General features: G+C 47.2%; 1 protein-coding gene across 1 annotated transcript; it reads right to left on the bottom strand.

Annotated features, from left to right (window-relative positions):
- Positions 1-7,507: 7,507 nt before the first annotated feature.
- ALOX5AP (arachidonate 5-lipoxygenase activating protein) lies at positions 7,508-15,666 on the bottom strand. The gene is made up of 5 exons (XM_050332932.1): positions 15,535-15,666; positions 11,779-11,878; positions 10,348-10,418; positions 8,949-9,030; positions 7,508-8,388 (listed from the first exon to the last, which is right to left on the bottom strand). Exons 1-5 carry the CDS (start codon positions 15,602-15,604, stop codon positions 8,226-8,228), a joined length of 486 nt encoding a protein of 161 aa, XP_050188889.1. The 5' UTR covers positions 15,605-15,666; the 3' UTR covers positions 7,508-8,225.
- Positions 15,667-21,255: the final 5,589 nt, after the last annotated feature.

Here is a 21,255-nt window from a genome sequence, read left to right as displayed (position 1 = left end):
TCCCTGCAAAGATATAAGCATAGGGCAAGCATAATGACACTTCCCAAGCCTCCTATTAAATCTGGTTGCATTTAAAAGCAGCAATTGAGCCTGCACAGGATGAGCCTGCACTGATCTCATGTTCAACACCATAACTACCCAGGCATCTTCAAGTGCAACCTCAGCTACACCAAGCTGAACACACCTCACAGATACAGACAAACCCAGCTTCCTGCCCTGCATTTAATCTTGCAGAAGATCTGGACTTCTCAGACTCTTTCTGCAGACAGCTGTAACCTGCAGAAATGAGTGGTCTTCTAATATTTGAGGGCATGGAGTGGCTCAGGGAAAGGTTTGCTGAGTGCTGAGAGCTGAAGCAAAGGTGGGGATGAGACACCAGGACCAGGACTGGGAAAGCAAGGGTTGGGAAAAGCACATGAAGCTTTGAACCATCTCCTTCCAGTGCCTGGAAGGTATCAAATGTGCTCAGTGGTGTGTGAAGCCACAGCCTTGCTATGTGATGTGCACCCTCACAATCAACCTTCACTTGTCACTCATTATTTGCATGGTGTCAGCACCTGGGAGACTCAACCAGACCAGCTCACACCCACTCAGTGGGTGTAACCCAAAAGCTTATCCTGGGGCAGCCCTGCACATCACACAGCTGTCAGTGGGTCTGGAATGCCCATGGCCGCATGGATGAACATTGTGCCCAGTGCCTGATGAGCCCTAGGAACACGGCCCTGGTGGGATCCTGCTGTTGAGTATGCTGTCACCTAGAAGCTCCTCAGACCACACAGTGCAGGGGAAAACCAGAATGTGTCACAGGGGATCTGCGAGAGCAGAGGGAAGAGAGGCGGTGGGTGATTCAGCCTGTCAGATGAGCTCACCATGGAGCAAGTGGTGATGCAGGAGACTCAACACCTTGGAGGCCAGGGCAGCCTCTTCCAAAAAAATTTTACAATTAAATACTGCAGCTAGGTGTCACTGAGGTGCAAACATGATAAGCTTTGAGCTCTGGGCTTGCAGCATCTGAGAACCCTCAGGCTCAGGGAGTCGTATGAAATCCCATAGGGTCGTGCTGGTTCCTGTGGGATGGGGACTTGTTGGCACCTCATGGGAGCAAACAGCCTGCTGGCTCAGGGCACCTTGCTGGGGAGGCTGGGCTGTGAACAGGTAGGGGTGTATCACTGTTTATCCACCTTTCTGCTTTTCGTTTCTGCCATAACAGGCTGTTTCCAAGGCAGTGTGAATTGTGTGTGAACAGGAAAAGCTACTTTTGCCAGGAATTTGAAGCTAATGTGTTATTAGCAACCTCTTTAAATTTGAGCTGAGTCTGTGCTGCTGCCAATCTTGTCAGCAGAGCTACATCCTCCTATTTCAGTCAGAAGGAAACCCCCACAAACCTACAAACTAAAGCCTCTGTTTGGGAAATAAAAGTACTTTTCTGAAAGACAACCGCCCAGGAACCAAACCAACTGTGGGTGGGACGAGCAATGATCAGAAGGGTTTTCGGTCCTCATAACATGCTTGGACAGAGTTTCCTCCCGCTATTTCTCATTTGTGAGCAGTGTCACTGGTATGTCATGGGTGGGGTCTGTGCTGTCAGAGATCTGCAGCAGAGGTTGCAAGCTGGGCAGAACTCAGGTACAATCATGTTTCCTATGCCACATGGGATGCTGTGTCAATCCTACGGACAGTATGAGGTGAGAGAAGGGGAGGTTGGCCTCCGGGTGACTGTAGTAACTTGATGTGAACTAGAGGAGGGAGACTTCAGCCTTGTAGGAGCACCTCAAGACCAACATATCAGCATAGCATTGACACCATGCAGAGGGGGAAACCCCGCAAACCTCGCAAGTATTTCTGTTAGGGTTCCCACCTGCAGCAGTGGGGATCAGGGAGTTAAAAACAAGCTAATAAAGGGGAGAGAAAGGGTTGTTTTCAGCCAGATCAGATCCCCGTACCAGCTCGCCAGGTTGCTCTACCAATATGTGTATTGATTGTAAGGAGAGATGTAAATGTGACAATAAACATGGAGAGGGACAAATGTAGTGCTATTGGCACTAAAGGGAATGCTTGGGAAGCATCCTGATGGGAGCAGAGAGAGGGGGCACATGGGATTTAAGGAATGAGGTCAGAGTCAAGCTGAGCAGTGGGGTCATGCCATGAAAGCTATTATTTTCTGCTCTTCAGCATTGCCTCTGCTGAAGGCAAGTGGAGCAAGATCTGCTCCAAGAAATCTCACTATTGTTAACCATAGCTCAGGACTGAGCTGCAACTTTTTGCAACTGTGATAAATGACTGTCTGCTTTGATTTGTGGCTGAAGCTGCCTAGGTTGAGAGAAGGAAGTAAATCTGTCCACCAGCATCTGTCCACCAGCAAAGGTGCATGGTCCCCACAGAGGCAGGAGAGCACAGGGACACAGCAGACAGCAGGGCCACAGCCCAACAGCTGCTGGCAGGGATGTGCACCAACCCCTCCCCTCTGCTGAGGGCAGTGGGAAGGTTGGCACTGCTTCTTGAAAAGAAATTCCTTTGCTGCAGAAAAACGAATAGGAAGAAGCAGCTGGCCAGGAGACATCGTGCTGTTCTGTTTAATCCCAGAGCACCAAGGGGTCTCTTGCTGGATCAGGCTGACGCCCTCTGAAATCCTGTGCCAAAAGCACAGAAAACATTGTTTGGGGATGAAGGCAGCAGTGGCACTCCCTTGGGAAAACACAGGAACAATGAATCAATCCTATGCTTGTACAAGTGGTGGCAAATAGCAGCACAGCAGGCAGCAGCCCCTCTCCGAAGCCTCCCAAAAGCATCTCCTGGCCTTGCAAGAGGTCACTGCACACAAGCAATCCCTGCCAGTTCCCACATGCCATAACTGCAAGTTTAACTCCACTGCAATGCCATCACATCTTTATTTCTTTAGGTAAAAAACACACCCCATTTCCTCCCTGCGCCCCACATCGCTGCTGTCCCTTTGGTGTCTGGTTCCCTTCCCCAGGGATGATCAGGAAGTTCCCAGAGAATGGCATCTGAGCAGTTCAGGAGGCAGCCAGCACCAAGCCCCGGGAGCTCCTCTGTCTGATGAAATCATCTCATAGTGTGAAGATCCTCTCAGCTGAAATTGAAAAGTTATTTATTTCTCCTCTAAAGGGGAAAAAACATCTCACTGTGGAAGATGTTTTTCCTTTGGGGCAGGAATCTCACTTTTGCCAGCTTCTGTGTTTTTACATGCTGGCTTGGAGCAGTGAGATGCTCTGGCAGGCAGGCAGAACAGAGCAATGCTGATGCTCTCCCTCCCATAGCCTCCCTCTGCCAGGTCAGGTACACTGAGGGGCAGAGGTCAGGCACCGACTTGAGCTGTTCCTCTCTGTGGGATATTTTCCTGGGGATCACAACAGTGCTGCTAAGACCACCTTTTTCCCCACATCAATGCAGAGGCTGCTTCTCTATCCTTACCCCTTGAGTCACCGAACTGCTCTGACAGGAGCCACAGATGAGATGTCCTTCACCCTCTCTGGAGACTCCAGGGACAGCAATCTTCATTACTCAAAGAGACTGTGAAGCTTGTACCTGTCCTCCAAGTGCTCCACAGAGACATCATGGCATCCAAGGTCCTTCCAGCTCTCGGGAGTCAGCCTGTCCTCTGCAAGGGTGCTGACAGATTCTGCTGGGCTCAGCAGACCCCTCACTGAGGGGCTTTTCCATGGGAATGCTCATCCTGTTCACTCCAGCTGGGACATGAGAGGGAATGAATCACACAGGGAATGGTTTTACCACTATTCTTATTCTGTGCTGCCCTTTCACTTATCGAGGGTGGACTGTTTCCAAGCACAGCCTAATCCTGCTCCCACTGCCATCTGCAAGAGGCACACCCCTGCCTTGGGGCAGTACTCAGTGCCTTGTGGTATCCCATGCCAACAGAGCATTGTAAACATTTCTGTGGATGTTAAACCAGCTACACTGCTAGAAGAAACTAACCTCAGAGCAGGTGAGAGATGAAGAAGCTGCCCAGGGCCAGTTTTTTGTTCCAGCAGAATCATTTTCCCGGTCCTCAGACTCATTCGGAAACTCGACTTGGCAGAGACGTGACTTAGACCAAGCTGATACTGCACAGGATGATTTTGCAAGCTCTGGGAAACCGGGGATCAGTGAAATACTGCAGGAAATTCTTGTGGGTGGTGCACACAGACTTCTTATCCCACTTGGATGTTACCTACTTGCTAAGCAGAACTGCTTGCTTCAGCATGAGTAGGTTAGGGGTCCTGCTTCAGAACTGGGCCTCCTATATGCCAGAATAATAAAAAATAGCATCCAATAGCAACAATGCACCTATTCAGAAATGTCGGTGCTGTCGTGTCACTGTCAGGCTTCAAACCTTGAAGGAACAGCTCATTCCATGGCCAGCAGCACTGGCGTGCCGATAGGGCTGAGTTTCCACTAGAGGGTTGTAGTGCTGTATGGAAGCAGACGCGGTTACTGTGGCAGAAATACTGTATGTACTCCAGGTCTTTGTCAGCAGATCAAAAGCATCCTGCGATATCCTGGCTTCCAGCAGTCTCCGCAGTCTCTGATGTACACAGCCTGCAAGCTGCAAGAGGGCTGATGCCTGAGCAACCTGCTTCCCTGCCTTCCCCGAACAGGCTCCAGCATTCACATGACTCAGCACCCACAATACATATGTATACATACAGAGAGAGATACAGATACAGTAAGTAAACACACTGTGCCTATGCATATACACACACAGACAGAATGTTTATTTGTGTACCTTGGATTCCGATGCACGGCAGTGACACAGCATGGCAGTGAGCCAGGCACCACCGGTGAAGCAAAGCCCACAGCCTGGCAGCACAGCAAATGGGCCAATTAGCAACATCAACACAATGATAGAATCATAGGATCATTTGGGTTCGAAAAACCTTTTAGGTCATTCAGTCCAGCCGTTAACGCAGCACTGCCAAGGCCACCACTACACCATGTCCCTCAGTGCCACATCTACAACGTGTTTTAAATACCTTCAGGGACGATGACTCCACCATGTGTCTGGGCAGCCTGTTCCAATGTTTGACAACTCCTTCAGTGAAGAAATTTTACTTAATATCCAATCTAAACCTCCCCTGATGCAACTTGGGGCCATTTCCTCTTGTCCTAGTGCGTGCTACTTGGTAGAAGAGGCTGCAACCTCCTTTCAGGTAGTTTTAGAGAGTGCAAAGGTCTCCAGTGCCTCATCAGTGCTGAGTAGAGGGGGATGATCAGTTTGCCGATCCTGCTGACCATGCTGTTGCTCATTAGCAGAACTGGGAAGTGTTAGCTGTTTATATACAGTTGTGGCTCCGGATCAGGAGCTGCCATGCCCTGCATTGCACCAAACATGGGTGCTGTTCCCTGCAGCTTGCAAGCCAGCCTTAAGCAGGACCCATCAGAGGGGACTGCCACTTCTGCCACCAACCATGTCCCCATGTCCAGTGCAGCTCTGTAGGTCCTCGTAGGTTCACGTGTATGTGACCCCAGTATGCGTCTGTACATCTCTTACAGTGGTGGTCGTATTATTTATGTGCATCTATAGAATCATAGAATCACAGAATGGTTTGGGTTGGAAGGGACCTTTAAAGGTCATTTAGTCCAACCCCCCCTGCAATGAGCCTGTGTGAGCAGCTTTCTGAGTAGCTGATGTGCTAAGTGCTGGCAACTGTACCAACAAGATCAGGGTGGTTTTGCTGCTGAAAACATAAAATGGAGCTGTCTAGCACAGTGGGGAAAGCCCAAATATTATTGACGTTGCCTTCTTTCACAGAAAGCGTAGGAAGGCAAATGCAACCACAAGGCTTGTCTGTAACATGGAAAACACAGCGTGACATTCACCAAGAATTTACATAGTGATCCATTTATGTACCACCTGTTTGTCTGATACTATCACTATTTCCATTTACAGCTGGATGGAAAATAAATTTTGCCTACATTTTTATCCCTTTTGTTATCAGAAAGGCTTTGAGGAAGCAAGTAGGAGATATTCTTGCAAAATAAATTATTACAGCAAAACATAGGCCTTAGTTCCCCTGGAAGATGACCTAAACTTACCTAAATTGAGATGTGTAAGAACCAACCATCGTGTCATCAGAGAATCATAGAATATCCTGACTTGTAAGGGACCCACAACGATCATCAAGTCCAACAGCCAGATTGTAGAGTGCTGGAATAGATTATCTGATCCAAAATAGACATTTGAATCCTCTACCCTTTATAGCTGGCTTGTGGAGTGCCTTTTCTCATGTTAGTGGTGAAAAAGGAGGTGATCAAGTGAGCTGCTTCTTGATATAGAGGATAAAAAGGCACCAGGGAAAACTCAACCATATGAGACCTGCAAGGTGGACACACAGGGTTGGGAGAGTCATCTCCCACAAGTGACAGTTTCCATAAACAAGTCTCAGACCTCATGGACACCAGAGAGGCTGCAGAGCAGGGACTGGTGCTGGTGAAGCTTCTCCTCCTCTGAACCGGGTAAAGGTGGTGGCAGCATGAAGTTTTGCTGATAGCAGCAATGCAGAAGAGCTCTGTAACTCCAGGCCACGGGGATTACCCCTTTCCTTCTGGGTGCTGCCATCCCTTGGTGGGCTGACCCCATGTGGCAGACAGGTGGTGGATGGGCAAGGATGGGCAGCTGGTGATGAGCTACGTAGAGAGCTATGGCAAAAAGCATGGTGTAAAGGAGGATTTGCAGTGTGTCAACTGAGAAGAAGGGGAGGGAAGGAACATAAGGAGTAAGGTGTCTCAGCACTTATAGGTTAGAAGGGTCAATTATATTTTTTGAATTGCCTATTCTAACCAGTGAGGACATTTATAATCATCATGCAATTAATGTGTTTATTATTAACCTTTCACATCTAAAATTCCTGTAGAAGATTAAAAAAAAAAAAAGATATATGTTACTTGGGCAGTGTGAATGGTCAGGTGCAGGGGAGGGCAGCTGTACACGGTCAGGAGGGCAGCTGTACACAAGCACCTCTGCCCCATCAGACAGCACTAAAACCCTCCAGCCTTGGTGTGGTACAAAAGCAGGCAGCTTTCTGCACCTGCTTTTGTGAACAGCTCTGCAAACTCTCTTCTCGCAGAGCAAGGAGTCTCATTCCCTCCCGAAGGAGTCATAAAATACAGCTATATCCATCCTGCATGCGGCAATCAGGCAGGCTTAAGAGCTTAAGCACTTGTAGGGTAGCAATGTTTTAAAAGATTGCACCGACCTGTTTGCCTATCTCATTCCGCATCGCTACTCAAACCACTTCTCAGTACGGACTTTTGGGGCACATTGTCAGTGAAGGAGGCAGAACACTGAACTTGCTAATAGAGAGGGAGTTCTTAAACTCGAGTTCTTTTCAGGAGGGCGTGCCCCAGGCGATTAGGAGCTCGCACAAAGAGCCCGGAGCTACTCCCCTTGCTTTGCTCACCAGCCAGCTGCTGAGCCACGAAGCCTTGGGATCACGCACCAGCCATAGAAGATGGCAGCGAACAGATTTAATCGGTTTAGGCTGTTTTATTAAACAAAGCCAATCAAAACAAACCCAACCCCACCGGCAATACACCACCAAACCCAGCCCCACCAGCAATACACCATCTCCTCATTTACACAAGACTCCTTTCCCCAGCACTGGGAGAACAAAAAGGCTGAAGTGTAAATGAGATCAGTGTGGTGAGTGTTACGCACATGAATATTTATCAAGGAAGGCAGGAGAGGGGCCAATTTGCCGACCTCCTGCAACAACAGGAGCTCTGTCATCAACAAGTGGGAGGGAAAGGGTAGGTGAAGAGGCTGGTCCATGCCTTTGTGCAGGCAGGGGTGTGTGAGATGTTGGCGAAGGTCTATGCTTTCATGTGAGGGTAACTGTAGGAGCCATCAGTCAGGAAAGACACTGAGAGGATTCCTGGGTTTTGGGACAAAAGCTCAGTACAACAAAAATATGAAACAAGTATACAATGTCCCTTCCAGTCATGCAATCAGCTCACAAGCAGGACTGTTGGGAAAAAAACTCTAAAGAATTAACAGAAAGTTGTTTCCATTCCTTGGGCAAGCCAAGTGTTCATGATAAATCTTTTTCTGAAGAAAAAAGCAAGGTTAAATCAAACTACAAAGCCCATCAAGCATGAGATTTACAGCAATGCAACTGGGTTATGGGTTCATTTCTTAAACAGTTGAATTATGGCAGCTTCTGGATATGGATATATTAAGTGTGCTGACTCCTCAGCACTGCAGGGAGTTAGGGTATGAGCAGCAATGGAGAGATCGCGCTGGTTATCGTTTTAATGTGTATTTCAAAGTCACTTCCAAAAAAGAAGATGAGATAGTAGTTGAGTATTCCAGCCACAGACATGAGAAACAGGAACAAGATGATGCGCTTTCCAAACAGGTAACCGGGAGTGCTGAGGAAACAAAAATGGGGTAAAGCAATTTGTTAAAGTGCGTCACCTCACATCAGTGAGAACTCTCTGACTTTGGACTCCGCTCTCAAGACCAGCTGGAAGACCTCAGAGGCTGAGACAGAGGGGTCAAATTTCTGTTCTATCTTGCCTGAAATGTCATTTTCAGGATCCATTTGGGTCTGGATTTGGCCTCCTGTTCTCAGCATAGGCTGCTGCTTACAAAAGCCTTTATTCAGAGAGACTTGGATGTATTCTCATCCATCAAAGGCTGTGGGACAACTTTATTCCACACATGCATAACAGGCTTTATTAATATAAAACGACAATCTTGTGCAACTAGTGGCACAAACATGCAAATGTGTGTTTGCAGAGGCTGTGAGCAGGAACTGCAGCCCCCTGAACCCAGTGCAGTTGCATATCCAATGTCTTCCACAGCTACTCCCATTCATCCAAAAGAGAGGGACTTTCCTGTGCTACCCAATGCCAGCAGCAGCGGCTGTGTCTGTGGAAGTGGCAGCATCCAGCTGCCACATTTGTAAAATGGTTCCTCAAGTCCTTACCTCTGAGTCCTCTCCCCAAGGTAGCCCACAAAGTACTTCTGCCGCACAAACAAGTACATCAGGCCAGCAAAGGCAGCAGGAGCTGAGTAAAGGGTAAAACAAGGTAAATCAGGGTAAAACAAACACCAGCTCAGGTCTCACTCTATCTACTGTTCTCATCTGCTGCCTGGGGTGGACTGGGAAATGGGAATCTGCAGTCTTGGGTTGTGGGACAAGCATTGGAACTGGGATGGAGACCTGTGCACGAGAAACAGAGCACTTGTCTTGCCCTTGCTCCACCTTTTCTGAAGACTTTGTGGGTGATATTCTGCCCACAACTGTGCCCACTGTAGAGCACACACTTGTCACCTTCATTCCAGTACCTAAAAGGAGTCTACAAAAAATCTGGAGAGTGACTTTTTACAAGGGCATGAAGTGATAGGATGGGGGGGATGGCATTAAACTGAATGAGGGCAGGTTTAGATTATATATAAGGAAGAAATATGAGTGTGATGAGGCACTGGCACAGGTTTCACAGAGAGGCTGTGGATGCCCCTTCCTTGGAAGTGTTCAAGGCCAGTCTGGACAGGCCTTTGAGCAACCTGGTCTAGTGGAAGGTGTCCCTGCCCCTGGCAAGGGAGTTGGAACGAGATGATCTTTAAGATCTTTCCAACTCAAATCATTCAATGATTCTGTAAAACACAATGTGGGTTACACCAGGCTCAGGAAAAAGGGTGCCAACTCAAGCACTGTCCTCACCAGAAATAAAAGGCAACTGATAGATGCATTTCACTAGGAGCAGGTGGAGGACTATACTATGGTCCAGTACTAATTTCTGAGGTCATAAAAAGGGGTTTTCCCCCATAATTCTACCTTTCCCCACAACTGCAGGCAAAAGCCCCTCTTCTCCTGGTCAGGAAACCTTTTCCTTTTCCAGAAGGAATAGCCATGGACCCCGGGCAAGTACTCAACTTTAGATAAACTCACATTGTATTGAATATTGTATTGAACCATATTTAGAAATGCAGGTAAAGACTCCTGAGCTGCTCTCAGCAGTGGGGAGGGCTGGCAGTTCTGGCAGTTTAATAAAATGAGCCCATTTCCAGTCCCAAAAGTGAATAATATGGCATTCAGCAACTAAGTACTAAAGCCTCACCCCAAACAAAGGGAACTCATCCATAATGCCAGTAGGGGAAATGTCCCTGGCCTGGAATACCTTGAATCATGTCTGAGAACACATCTGTTGGCATAAGCCATGCCGTGAGTGTGCTGCTACTCAAACAGGAGGACAGGAGGGTGAGATGTGTTCCCCTGCTACTAGAAGGTTGGTCCCTGGAAGTGTAACTTCGGAAGCACTCGCCATCTCTTCCTGAAAGTGGTGCAAGTTTGAAAGGACATACAAAATAGCCCCCAGTGTTACCTTGGCTGCAGAGAAGGCCAGCACACCAAAGCACAGCGAGAAACGTAGGGTACGTGTGTCCGCAGTTCTGGCTAGAATGGAATTTATAGGAAAGAAATCAGAACACAGGGAAACAGAAAAAAAATCAAAGTGTTTCACCAGCAGAGAATGGTGTGGTGTGAATTTGGGCTGCACTAATGCCATTGGGTGTAGTCTTTTACCCCAGAGCAGTGGGACGCCCCTGACCTGCCAGGAGCTGGTTGGTGTATTTGTGTCTGAACACTGTGGCTCCTCATCCACTTGTCTGCTTCCCTGTTTCTTCTCATAGATAATGGATGCCTTTGTCCTGCCTGATGAGGAAAAGAAACCATCCCAGGCACATGTCTGGCACCTACGAAAGCCACTTTCTCTCTAAGCTGTTTGATCATGACATATGTATAAGATATCCTGTGTGCTTTATTGGCTTAAAATCCTTGTCACTGAGTCATATTAGTCAAGCTACTGAATGAAACCTACAAAAATAGAATTGCAGCACAGATAAGAGTGTCCCACAGAGTTAACATGTGTCTTTGCAGGGGAACAGCTGCCTCCTTCAGCTGGGAATGCTTTCTGAGGGGGAAGCACTCTGCCCTTGGCAGAGGTTGCACACCTGTGAAGGGCAGCACTTGGACATCCCATCCAATTTCAAGCTTGTTGACAGTACTTCAGAAGTAATAAAACATATTTTATGTTCTTTTTTGATTTAGAATTAATTTTTCCTCTGGACTCTCTGAAGAGATCTCAAAGACAAGAGGTACAAAGGTATACTGGAATGGGTTGACCAAGGATGCTTCATCCGTCAAAACATTCAGAAACATTCAAGCTCAGGTGGGACAGAACTCTAAATAACCATCAGTTGAAGATATCCCTGCTTATGGAAGGATTGGACTAGATGAGCTTTAAATGTCCCTTCCAACCCAAAGTATTCTATGATTCTATGTGGCAGAGAAGTGGAGAAGTGGACATCTGTGTCCCAAGGGAGGTGCCAGGAACCAAAGAGTTTATACAAGCTTTGCCACCTACTTGCTCCTCAGCAAGCTGGTGTCTCTCTGCTGGCTCTTTCCTTTTGAACCACAGTGCCCTTGGGACTCTAGCTGTGCTTGTCACACTTCCATCACAGAAGGGTGGACTGGTTCCCAAATGAAGGGACGTGGTACTCGTAAAGGCTGCAAGACCTATATAGATGCAGCACATGGAGTCCAGAAGGGTGCTGGATTCATCCAGCAAACATATTGGAGAACCACAGGTCTGAACACTGTCACAACGTGCACAGCAAAGGATTATGTATAAAGCCTTCAACTGAGGGCATTTGAAACTCACCTCTGGGCCCCAAAAGGGTTTGGATTAAACCCTAATGAAGAATACAATGAACCCCACTCTGCCCTCACCGCTCCTCGCGTCTTGTCTACTCACTTGGCAGTGTAGACGCGGTCGAAGCAGGATGATCCCTGTCGCTGGAACCCCTTGCCGTTGCAGTGTTTGCTTTCATGCTCCAGTTTGTTAGCAAAAAAAGCTGTTAAAAAAATGCAAAGTATTCAATCTGAGATATAATTTGGAGGTACTGCAGAAGCTGGGATTTGTGAGCTCAGCTCTGTTCTCAGGAGCATCCAGGCTGGACAGACGGGAGAAGAAAACACGGGCGCATGGAGGGGCAAGATGTGGCCAGCGAGCTTGCTCTGTCACCCAGAGGTTAATCAAAGCCCCTGTGCAAGAGTGCAGTGCAACGCAGCTTCAGGCATCTGCACATGTCCGTACGTAACTGGTAGCAGGCTCTCACCTCTCTGCCTGTTTCATCCCCACATTGCACTTCTGGCAGCCTGCACCTCTTCTGCAGAAGAACTACCCTGACCCGGTCCTTTGAGCCCCCAGTGGGAAAAGAGCTTTCCAGTCAGAGCTGCCAACCCCAAATCTTGCTTTCCAACAGGGCAGGGAGACAAGGAGGTCTATTCTCTTTTAGTGAAACCCGTCTGCCAAACCAGGGACATCCTGCAGGGCTGGTTCTTTTCCCAGAAGGGCCCATTGTAAACCTCATCCTGATACCTGATCTGTATGTGTCCATCTTGTGTGCATCCTCCTTTTAAGCAACAGCATTTTGTCAGAGTGTTAGCTGCTGCAAAAATGCAGCACCTCAAGATAATGTATCATGTACTTGACAAGCATGTTTTATCTGATGACACTAAACCAGAGACCGTCAATCATGTGTCTAAATGCACCAGAGAAACCCTGGCAGGCTACAAGCTGCAAACATTGTGTTGTCGTGCACCCCATCTCAGTGCATCCAAATCATGCTATGGCTTAGAATATTAGTCAAAGATACACATAAAAGATAACCCATCAGGAATACATTATTATAACAATAGAAGTGTAAATAGATAAACTGCAGGATTTCATCCCTGCAATATGAAGAGCTGCCCCTTTCCCCCCCCTCATTGGTGCTGTAAATAGGTCTTTTGTACTTCCATTGTCTTCACTGAAAGCTACTGAGTTTTTCACTTTCCAGTATTGTGTGAGTCCCTGGGTACATACAGCCCTTCCCCAGAAAAACCCACAGTGCTTTAAGCCAGCATCCCTACACTGAGCCAGGGTGCAGACTTCCCCCTGCCTCCAGCACAGTGCACTGGCCACTCCTGAAGGACCCAGACCAGATACCATCTGGTGTCACAGCCACCAAGAGTTCCCAGCATCTCCATCCACTCACCAACCCAGCCTTTGGCAAGAGACTATTAACCTGCCTACAGTAACTAAGAGGACCTAAAATTGAAGAGGACTAGGTTGATCAGCATTTTTTTGTCCAGTGCAAAGCTGCAGTGATGGGAAAACACTTCTTGCAGGTCTGGGACTGTGTGGGCTCACTGGTAACACACATCCTCCTTTCCTTTTACCATGTGTGTGAAATCACTAGAAGATACCACAGCTTCTAAACAAGCCAAATAAGCTATTTATCTCCCTCTCCACTGCTGTAGGCGCTTCCACTTCCCAAATGTCAGCATGCTGCCACAGAGAGGCTTCACAATGCCCAGAGGCAAGAGGGTGGTTTCACAAGCCAGCATGAGATGAGTGAATGGAGCAAGACTGGAACAGAGAGGTTTAATTCAGCTTAGCTGTTCCAGGAGATAATGCTGCCCTGAGGCTCCAGGGCTGCACAGACTGCCCAGAGCCTGAACTGTGGCAGTCCCACTCTGGTCAATTTAATGTGCAAGAGTTCAGTGTGAGCCTGGTTGTTTCAGAAGTCCATGCCAATAGAAACCATGAGCTGAAGATCCAACCTAGGCAGCGCTGGCAAACGTGCCCCTTCTTTCTCTCAATTTCACTTTTTTCCTCCATCCCAATCTTCTCAGCAACGACCACTGATTTTCATCCTGCTGGAAAGCTGCTGGATTGCAACAACTCTCTGACAAAAGAACAAAACTTAGAGCTGCATGTGCGACTCAGTGGTATCTGGCCACACGAGTCATTCTGTAGCATATGGACGATTTCCAACATGAACATTATGTAAATGGACATCAGACAGGGGCAGCATCACCTCCATCTTTAGGAATAACAGCATTCATCCAAGATGTTCTCTAATTCTGCACCAGATGCAGAAAAGCACATAATCGCAAATTTACATGATACTGACTTCATGTACTTAGAGACAGTTAAGCAGATGCCCAAGTGTCTTGCTGAATGAAAGCCACAACAAGAGCACAGTATAACTGATAGCCCTTGACAGGCATTTCTACTGCCTTAATTATTGCGTTCCTTGGAAGACTTCATATCAGGTCTGGTCTGTCTAGACAGAAAGCCTGGGAAGAGGAAATCAGACAATGTAAGGCTCGAAATCATGGTTTAGGGCTGTCTGACTCACATGCTTGGCACACTAGGTCTTCTGCCAAGCGTCCTTCTTCCCCTTTGTGGCATTTGGGTCAATAATCTCATAGACAGATTTCCATGAGATGAAAGTGAATGTCAGAATGGAAAGCTGACAAGTTCCAAGAGAGAAGAAAAAGCCCTGTGTATAAAGTCATATGATTAAATAGTAAGAAATGTATATTTGACACAGTTTCTTAATGATGGTATGTGCTCTGATCTCAACATGACATATTCTGGTGATGTCACACACTGTGCATTTACTGGACAGACAACATTGGGCTAAATGATTAGTGCCTATGTCGAAACTAAACCAGTCTGCATCTCCTTTTTTTTTGCTCTCTACCAGCTGGGCTCCCACCACTTCCCCTCTCTGCAGCAGCCCAAGAATAGCCCATTTGCTAGGATTGAATGTGGAGTTTGTGCTCAGTGGGAATCTCCCAATCATAACAAGAAGCCTTAACTAAAGATTTCTGGAATTTGCACCAGCCCCCCATCCCACTGCTGACTCTCCCTGAATCTGGGCAAACTCAGTGCAGCTGGGGAAAAACTCATTCCTTTCTTTGTATTCTGGGAAGAATTTCCTGCTAAAATGATTAAGCATTTGTAAAAGATGATGATCACGTTAAAATCAAATTTGCACAGGAGAGAAACTTGGTTTATTTAAAAAATCCAAAAAAATAGTAGTGATTATAGGAAGTCTGAATAAGTGCTAGAAGAGGAAACTTCACCATCACAGGAAATGCGCAGTGTTCTTGGGAGCAGAGTTAATTGATATTACTTATACTGTAGGACTTGGAGATACAGGAAAGGAGGAGAGCTATCTGCCCACAAATAGCCCACACAGACTCCTCCAATGAGGCAGTGCAGTTCTCTCCCCTTCACCCAGCTCCATGCAAAGGTCTGACCCATTGCACCCCCCTGGGGACCCATCCCTGCCCATGGCAGCAGCGGCATGAGTGCAGCCCTGGCTGACCATGGCAGGGACCTAGACCAGGAAAGGAGACCTCAGTCACCAATTCAAAATGCATGTTGCCACAGGGTATCCCAGCATATTAGTCCTTTCACTAGCTGACACGTATAACAAACTCATTCCAGAATATCAGACTAGGACCATGCAACTGCCAGGATACTGCCACAATGGCACACAAAATGCTATGCTTTGAAGACCATTTCTAAAGCTAAAGCCATGCCTAAGCACTAACCACACATGTACTTATAACCAGAGATTATCTATCCAAAGGTCAGCTCAGCATACATCATCCTGAACTTTCCTCAGCTCCCCTTCAGACTTTAACTAAATGCTTATTTTTGTCTTACCGTTCTGGACAACACTTAGCAAGGTGACAATGGCAAGCAGGACAATGCTTCCCAGGGTCTCCTGGTCCATTTTGTGAGCGGGATGTCAGGGTCGATGGTGCAGCCTCGGTGGTAGCGCAGCCCTACAAGCACAGAAGGAGGAAGTGAAGGTCTTATCTTGAATCATGAAGCACTTCCTTTGGCTTCACAGGAGACTGTCAGCACCCTGAGCTCTGGTGCATGTCAGACCAACAAGTGCACTCATCGTATACAAATGAAGCCCAGAGAAAGAAGAGGTTATATGTCCGTGATCTAAGAGGATATACAGCGTGGAAAGGTATCTATTGCCCTTCCTACACAGGAGCAAAATACCAACCTTGGTATCTGAAGTATGTTTGAACATTTGGCTAGCTGTGTGGAACAGCAGAAGGCTGGAATAAACCAGCCAGGCTATGACAGCATTGTCAGCAGGAGTCCGACCACCCCACGAGTAGTTGGGAGGAGAAATAATGTCGATGAGTCTCAGTAACACTGTTGCTCTCAGACAGGTGCCCTCCCTGGTCATGTCTCCATCAGCCTCACCAGTGAGGAGACCCCAGTTCCACAGGTCAGAAGCAAAAGCTCCTGATCCACCTGGCACACTGGATGGCAGTATATTAATGCTGTGAGCATTGCAGGTGAGCACAAAAATACATCTTTCATTACCAGGCATGGATCCGGTGTCCTTCCCCCATACAAATAACTCCCTGGAAGTCAGTGACAGCTATGAGCACTTGGTATTTTACTGGCCCAGACTTCACAGCTGTACCCCAGTTTTCGTACTTGAAGCCCAGTATGGCTGAATACAATTGCTGCAGCCTGTTCACAGCTTGGCTCTGACCCCCTGATGAAGATGGCAGAGAAACACAGGCTGTAGTGTTGGAAGAGTGGTGGGTTGACCTTGGCTGAACACTGGGTGCCCCCAAGAGTTGCTCCATCTCTGCCCTCCTCAGTGGGACAGGGGAGAAAAAATATAAGAAAAAGCTCATGGGCTGAAATAAGAACAGGGAGAGATCATTCCCCAGTTACTGTCATGGGCAAAACATACTCAACTTGGGGAAATTAAATGAATTTATTGCCAATGATATAAAAGCATGATGATGAAGCAAAACTATATCTTTGAATGCCTCCGCCCCCACCTCCCTTCTCCCCAGGTTTAACTTAATTTGCAATTTCTCTCCCTCCTTCCCCAGCAGCACAGGGAAATGAGGAACAGGGGTTACAGACAATTCATCACACATTGTCTCTGCCACACCTTCCTCTTCAGAAGCAAGACTCCTCACACTCTTCCACTGCTCCAGCATGGGGTCCCTGCCACAGGAGACACTCCATAAACTTATCTAGCAAGAATTGTTTCCAGGGGCTTCAGTTCTTCATGAACTTCTCCAACATGGGTCTCCCATCTCCTTCATGTCTGCTGAGCTGTTGCTCTCACATAGTCTCACTCCTCCCTCCAGCTGCAATTTTCTTCTGTGCAATGAGTTTCTCCCCCTCTTAAATCTTATCCCAGAGGTGCTACCCTCATTGCTGATGGGCTTGGCTTTGACCAGCAGTGAGTCTGCTTGGAGCCAGCTGGCATTAGCTCTGTTGGACATAGGGGAAGCTTCTGACAGATTCTCACAGAAGCTACCCCTGTAGCCCTCTGCTACCAAAACCTTGCCAAGCAAACTAAATACAGACAGCTGCAGAAAGTCCCACAGTTTCTGTCAGATTGCTGGACAGCATCCTCATCCAAAATGCACATCACTCGCTGACCATAACTACTCTGTTCCCTTTTGCCCATATTCTGATTGGGAAAAGTCTCATGATAAAATACTTACCTTTAGTAGGAATTTAACACTAATAAAAAGTAGTATTTCCACTGGACTCAGCCCTGTACAATTTTTGCCCCCTCTCTCTGTCTGTCTCTACCACATGCTACTCAAGAGGTCTGAGTGCTGCCTGGCATCCAAACTGTGGCCAGACAACTGTTTACCTCTCTCTGGATGGGACACAGCCAGGTAGGAGTTCCCAGCAGGAGCCAAGCTGCAAAATCCATCTTGTTCAATGGGGATACATTTACCTACAATGGTGCTTTTATCCAGTCTCTGTATCATGCAAACTTTTATAATCTGTACTATTAGATATGGAAAACTATCAGGTACTTTAAGCAAATATACAGAAATGAATTGGCTGACAGGTAGGTGATTAACACTGTGAGCTGTGACCTACTGTTATCCTAATAGGAAAAGAATGTCTTTCTGGGAGACCTTCCCTACAGTTCACGCAGACATGACTGTGTGAGAAGCAAGGCCATAATGATCATCTAGGTTTAGATTTGGCCTGTGATATTTTCCTCAGATTTTTAACTCTTGGCAAATTTACTTCAGGAAAAAATTAAATCCAAGAACAAAAAGAGAAACACAATAGGTCTTTGAGAATGCTTTTATTCAGGCTGAAGTTCTCTTTTTCCTCAGAAAATTATCTTTTCTTATTGAACATCAAAGTTTATGTTTTGTGGTCTGCTGAGCACAGAAATGTAGCTGGTATTTAGGGATGATATTTAATGCTAAGCATCTACTAACCTGAGAAGAAAAACCCATCAACTGAAAGAGGTTATGGAATTAAGTCAAAAAAGGAATATTGTCTAAGCAGAGACCAATGTTATGACTGTAAAGAAAGGAGCAGGGTGCGGGGAAGGGGGTGTGGTGGGAGGAGGGAGCTGCAAACAGAAGAGGGGAAAGGGAACAGCACAGGTCCTCAGGGCATCTGTGACAGGACGACTCCCAGTCATCCTTCCACAGCAGGCACTGAGCTTTCTCTTTCTTCTGCCTGTTTTATGCTGGTGCAAACCTACTAGGCAGCTTGCTTTTTGATTTACAAGTGGCAGTACAAGCACATGAGCGTGCTCCAACTTGCCAAGAAAACACACACGCTTCCCCACTATCAAAGACTTCCCAAAGGTGACTTCTATTCAGCAGAAGTGTCCTGTAAAAGGGAGTAGGAATGAGGCTGCTGAGCTTTGAAGTTGCCATAACGCCAAAAAACGCCCAACATACCATGTGTTTATGCCTTTCCAGCTGGCTGACCCAAGCTCCCAGCCCTCACCCTGTGGGACGGCCAGGTCACAAGAGCTGAGCTGTTGATGCCTTTGCTTTCTCCTTGTCTCACACTTTGTTTTCCAGCTCTTTGCTTTGCTGCCTTTCAGTGCCTCTCACCACAGCCTCATGACCACTTTGCTCTTCTGCTCTACCCCTTCTGATTTCCACCTCTCCCCTGGCACTTCTTGGCATCACAGGATGCTTTGGCATTTTGGCACTTGGCATTCCTGGCACTTTGCTGGAAATGCAGCCTGTTTCCTCCTCTTGCCAAGGTTTCCTCCAAAGCCATCCCATATGTATGCGTGGAGGAAAACATGGTTTCACAGTCCTTCCTGCAATAAAAAACCCTATGACATCAGTTCCAGGGCTTGCTATGATGATTTCTATGTGTGCAGGGAAAAAAAAACGTTGCCAACAAGAATCTGTTTGGTATGGCTGCCTTAAAATATGAACTGCAGGGGTTTAGTTTTGTTGTTTGCTTGTTTGTGTGTGTTTTTTTTTGGTTTTTTTTTTTTTTTTAATGCAACATCACTCTGTGGACTCTGCTTGAGGAAAAGCCAAGGAAATCAGGATGGTATGAGATACATCAAAGAAGTCCTGCCCCTTTACCATGTCAAGTCCATTGTACAGTCAGGTAGAGCAGAAACCTCTTGTGGGGAGGAATATTACTTTTTAATACCCCTTAGCACTGGAGTAGCTGCAGGATAGAAGGAGGTTCTGGCAACTTTTTTCCAGTTTGGGGAATTGCCTTGGCAAGGGAGAGCTAAGATGGGGCTAAAAATGACTCTGCAAAGAGCTTCTGCACATTAAATGGTTCCTTCTCCCTGAGACCTTAACATATACACAGGATCACTGTCTGGGTCAAGCAGAATTGGCACCACTGGAAAACCCTGTCCAGCTGGGAAAAAGATCACTGCAAGACCCTCCATCATATCCCAGTTGGCCATTTGAAATAGGGGATTTTCTCAAGTAGGCAAAATTAAAAAGGGGGAAGGGAGGAGGGATACACACCTCGGGGAACAGCGCCTGCACCCTCTATAACCCCAGCTGTGGTCAGACCTCTTCAGGCACAGGTAATTCTGTGCTTCAGTAGCTGCTGTCAGACCCCAGCCCTTTTGCTTGCTGCACTGCTGTTTGACATCCACATCGTCCTGTCTGAGGAAGATAACCTTGACACAGCGAGCCATGAAGCTCACGAAAATGTGCAAAGCCAGCGAGCTTTTTCAGTTGCGCTGTGAGGCTTCTAGCACATTAATCTCCTCCTCTGAAATCTTGAACAGCCAGTCAAAATAATCCTTTTGTAGAATTGCTTTCATAGTGAAGAGGAAAGGACTTGGAACACAGATCTATAAATATCTTTTGGGTTGTTCATCTCTCCTCTCCTCTCATGCACTCTGATCAGCACTCAGCTGCAAGGACTCCAATGAAAGTGTGTCTCTTGATAAAATAAAAGCTTCTCATATGAAACTCCTCTGTATAAATGCCAGGTGATACACAGCCATCATGCTTTATCATAAATGCAACGAGACACGAGCCCCTCAGACTGGCTGGTTAATATTAGCACAGTGTTTTGTAAACCTAAAGTGCCACAGCACCATCAAATATAGTACATACGCACACGTGTGGGTGACTACCTGCCATCACTTAGTCTGCTTCAGCATCGCATCCTCGTTGAAGCCTGACAAAGCCCCAGTGGAGCGTACGAACAGAGCTGGAAATGTGAAGTGCAACATGAAGAAAGGGGCAATGCTGCAGTTTTTAAAATGCTGTCTTCATTTTGCACAGCCAGGAAAATGACACTGTGGGAGCAGCCAGAGCACTGCCTCAGAAACCCCTCCTTCTCTACATTTTCCAGGCTTTTTCCTTTCACTTGCTGTCTTCATATTTGATTTGTACAAATTCAGCTTGAAACACGGAGCTGGAAGACAGAGCCTGTCGTCCCTTTGGGCCCTCTTGCACAGCCTCCTCCTCCTCATCCTCTGTGTCTCATTGTTCTGGTTTAAACCCAATCGGCAACTCAGCCCCATGCAGCCACTCGCTCACTCCCCACCACAGGGATGGGGGAAGAGAATCAGAAGGGTAAAAGTGAGACAAAGGAAAGCAAAAGCCATGCATGCAAGCAAAAGAAAACCAGGAATTAATTCACTGCTTCCCACAGGCAGGCAGGCGTTCAGCCATTTCCAGGAAAGCCAGGCTCCATCATGCATAGTGGTAACTTAGGAAGACAAATGCTATCACTCCAAACTTCCCCCCTCTTCCTTCTTCTTCCTTCAGCTTTGTGTGCTGAGCATGACGCCGCATGGTATGGCATAACCCTTAGATCAGCTGGTGTCAGTCCCGGCTGTGTCCCCTCCCAACTTCTTGTGCACCCCCAACCCACTTGCTGTCAGGGTGATGTGAGAGGCAGAAAAGGCCCCAAGTCTGTGTAAGCACTGCTCAGCAGTGACTAAGACATCCCTTTGCGATCAACATTGTTTCCAGCACAAATCCAAAACACAGCCCCATGCGAGGTCCTGTGAAGAAAATTGGCTCTACCCAAAACCAGCACATTCACACCCTGCTCTCGTCTTCCTGTTCACATCAGAGCCACACTGCTTAGTGACATCCCTGTGGCTGCACTTCA

The sequence above is a fragment of the Myiozetetes cayanensis genome, unplaced genomic scaffold (assembly GCF_022539395.1).
Source record: "Myiozetetes cayanensis isolate MyiCay16 unplaced genomic scaffold, myiCay2020 scf5-8, whole genome shotgun sequence".
Classification (NCBI taxonomy): Eukaryota; Metazoa; Chordata; class Aves; order Passeriformes; family Tyrannidae; genus Myiozetetes; species Myiozetetes cayanensis.
This window is presented reverse-complemented; position numbering and strand designations above follow the sequence as displayed.